Genomic DNA, 2,312 nt, shown 5'->3' with positions numbered 1-2,312 from the left:
AGCAGGAATTTCTGTGCATCTCTTTGATTTACCTCCTGCACTGCTGCTGCCATCAGTCTGTTCCCCAAACCATGAACAGGCTGCCAAGGTAAAGGCACTGCCCGAGCCTCAGGAAATCTTGATTTTTAAATATTCTTTTTGCTAAGATGCTTCAAAACCTACCTGCTTCCACTCTCCTGTGACATGGAAAAACATGTTCCCTGCTACTCGGGGCTTTGCAAGGACACCATGGAGTGTGTGAGAAGCAAGGTGCTCCCAAGCAAGGGCTGACAAAAAAATACCCAGCAGAGTACTTCAGAAACCAGAACCAAGGGCTGCTGGACGACTTCTCAGCTACTCCTTGGAAGACTCATCTCTGCAAAGTACAGCTGGTGATGCACAGATCTCCTCTCCCACTGCCACCCCACCTGCAACTCATATTCCACCACGTCAGAAAATCACAGCTCAAAACCCAAACATCAGCTGATTGCAGTGAACTGCACATCTTCCTTGGCAAATATTCCCTGCAGTCTTATTATTCCCAAAGCAATTTTTACCTCTCCAGCTTTCAGGAGACCAGCAGATGCATAATAGTTGGCCACAATGCAGGCACGCAGCTTGTCCATCATCCTTCGTGCTTCAATCAGGCGCTGCGAAGAGCAGAGGTCACACATAGTAACAGAGAACCCTGCAGAAGGCCCCCAAGCCCCATGCACCAGCACCTTAGGTATTTTTAAGAACAAAACCTTTGTACCTGATCTATAACTTCAATTTCATGTTCTTTACTCTTCATTTCGACGGCAAACTGTTCTTTTATAATTGTCTCAATCTTCTGCACAGCAACATCTCGAGCTGCACCAGGCCATGGGGGAAAACAAGGAAATATCTGTGTTACTGTTTCTGAAGCTCTTTGAAAACATAAAGATAGAAATCATTATGGAGTGAGAAGTGGAGGGATAATTAAGTTCAGCGTGCACACACACACTAAAAAAAAAAGGGAAGGATCATTTTCCTGCAAAAGAAAGTAATTTGTCTTAACAAACCCCACATGTCTGTTTAAAAGCTGTGGAGAGACATTTTTCCCTTTTCAGATCCCTCTGAGAGGACAAATAACTGAAGAGGGGAAGAAGTTTGTTTGCTTCTGCCCCAGCAAAGCTGTAAGCAGTAAAGCTGAAAGGTGCCAGGGCCAAGCACAGTGCAGGCTGGAACACCACGTACACTGCTCTGTTCTCTTCGGCCTCACTCACACCCAGAAAACTGAAACCTCACCATGCAGCAATAACAAGCAAACAAATGCTCTGTACATTCAGCACCAGCATGAGCTGCTGCTGGAAATCCTGCTCTGGAGAGCCAACAAGCCTTCCACTGCCCACAGAGGAAACTACGTTATCAAAAGCTGGTCTACCTCTCACAAAATCCTCTTCCAGCACAGGAGGGAAAAAATGTCAGCCTCTCAGCAGGAGCTTACTGACCTCAGTGGAAAGCAGTTTAATGCTTCACACTGTGCAAACACCTCACAGTGAATTAGCAGCTAAGAACTAAACTGGCATTTTGCTGTGTCTTCCTAGAACATGTATAAACACAGGAAGAACAACTCCCTTTGCTTTAACCCTAACCCTAACCCTATACCTGTTGTAGACTCCAATACTGCTTTAAGTCACCTCCATTTTACCAAGGGGGTTCAAACAGCACTTGTTTTTATCAAGGTCCAAGCAAGAACTTGGAAAAGCAGGACCTGTAACAGGAAGCCTGGAAAAGGTCCTGCAGCCCGTGTCAGAAGTACACTGACCCCACTGCAGAGCAGGTCAGGGAACAGCCTGGGTTCCTCTGAAAAAAACCCACAGTGCTTCAGCAGAGGCAACAGCACCAGGCTGTGTGTGGAGCTGCATTTGCTTCACTAAAGGTGACACATCTGTTTGAAGGGGTTTCTCATATCCCAACAGAAAGAGTAAAGAAACCAAAAGCAAGCCAACACTTTGCTGTTATGTTCCAGCTAGAATATGTACTATGACTGTATGATAAGGTACCTCCAAGAAGAGTAAGGCAACAGATGCTTCTATATGCAACAAGGGTATCCTAAATATTTTTACTTATTTCCAGATACCCATATATATCTCTCTATAAGTAGAGTAGGACCAGAAATAGCTCCAAGCCTACACTGAAACAGCATTATGGTTGAATCTGTATGTGTAATGCAAAATTAAAAGCCAGAGGGGGATAATTTTCCTCCAGGAAATCCACATACCCTTAAAATAAGCCTAAACAGATGAAGGGATGAGGTGCACAGTTCAGACAGGGACAACTGCCTCTCTTCTGGGGACTGTCAGGCGACA

The 2,312-nt window shown here is 45.1% G+C and overlaps 1 protein-coding gene across 1 annotated transcript in view; it reads right to left on the bottom strand.

Annotated features, from left to right (window-relative positions):
- LOC103779345 (YEATS domain-containing protein 2-like) overlaps positions 1–829 on the bottom strand; it is a gene marked incomplete at its 3' end in the record, with an annotated part of 20,958 nt that extends 20,129 nt beyond the window's left edge. The window contains exons 1-2 of the mRNA XM_008946968.1: positions 734–829; positions 537–629 (exon numbers count right to left, since the gene is read on the bottom strand). Coding sequence (XP_008945216.1) covers positions 537–629; positions 734–772 — 132 coding nt within the window. The remainder of the gene's footprint in view (positions 1–536; positions 630–733) is intronic.
- Between the last annotated feature and the right edge of the window lie 1,483 nt (positions 830–2,312).

This window comes from Merops nubicus, unplaced genomic scaffold, assembly GCF_000691845.1.
Source record: "Merops nubicus isolate BGI_N331 unplaced genomic scaffold, ASM69184v1 scaffold24689, whole genome shotgun sequence".
NCBI classification, from domain to species: Eukaryota; Metazoa; Chordata; class Aves; order Coraciiformes; family Meropidae; genus Merops; species Merops nubicus.
This window is presented reverse-complemented; position numbering and strand designations above follow the sequence as displayed.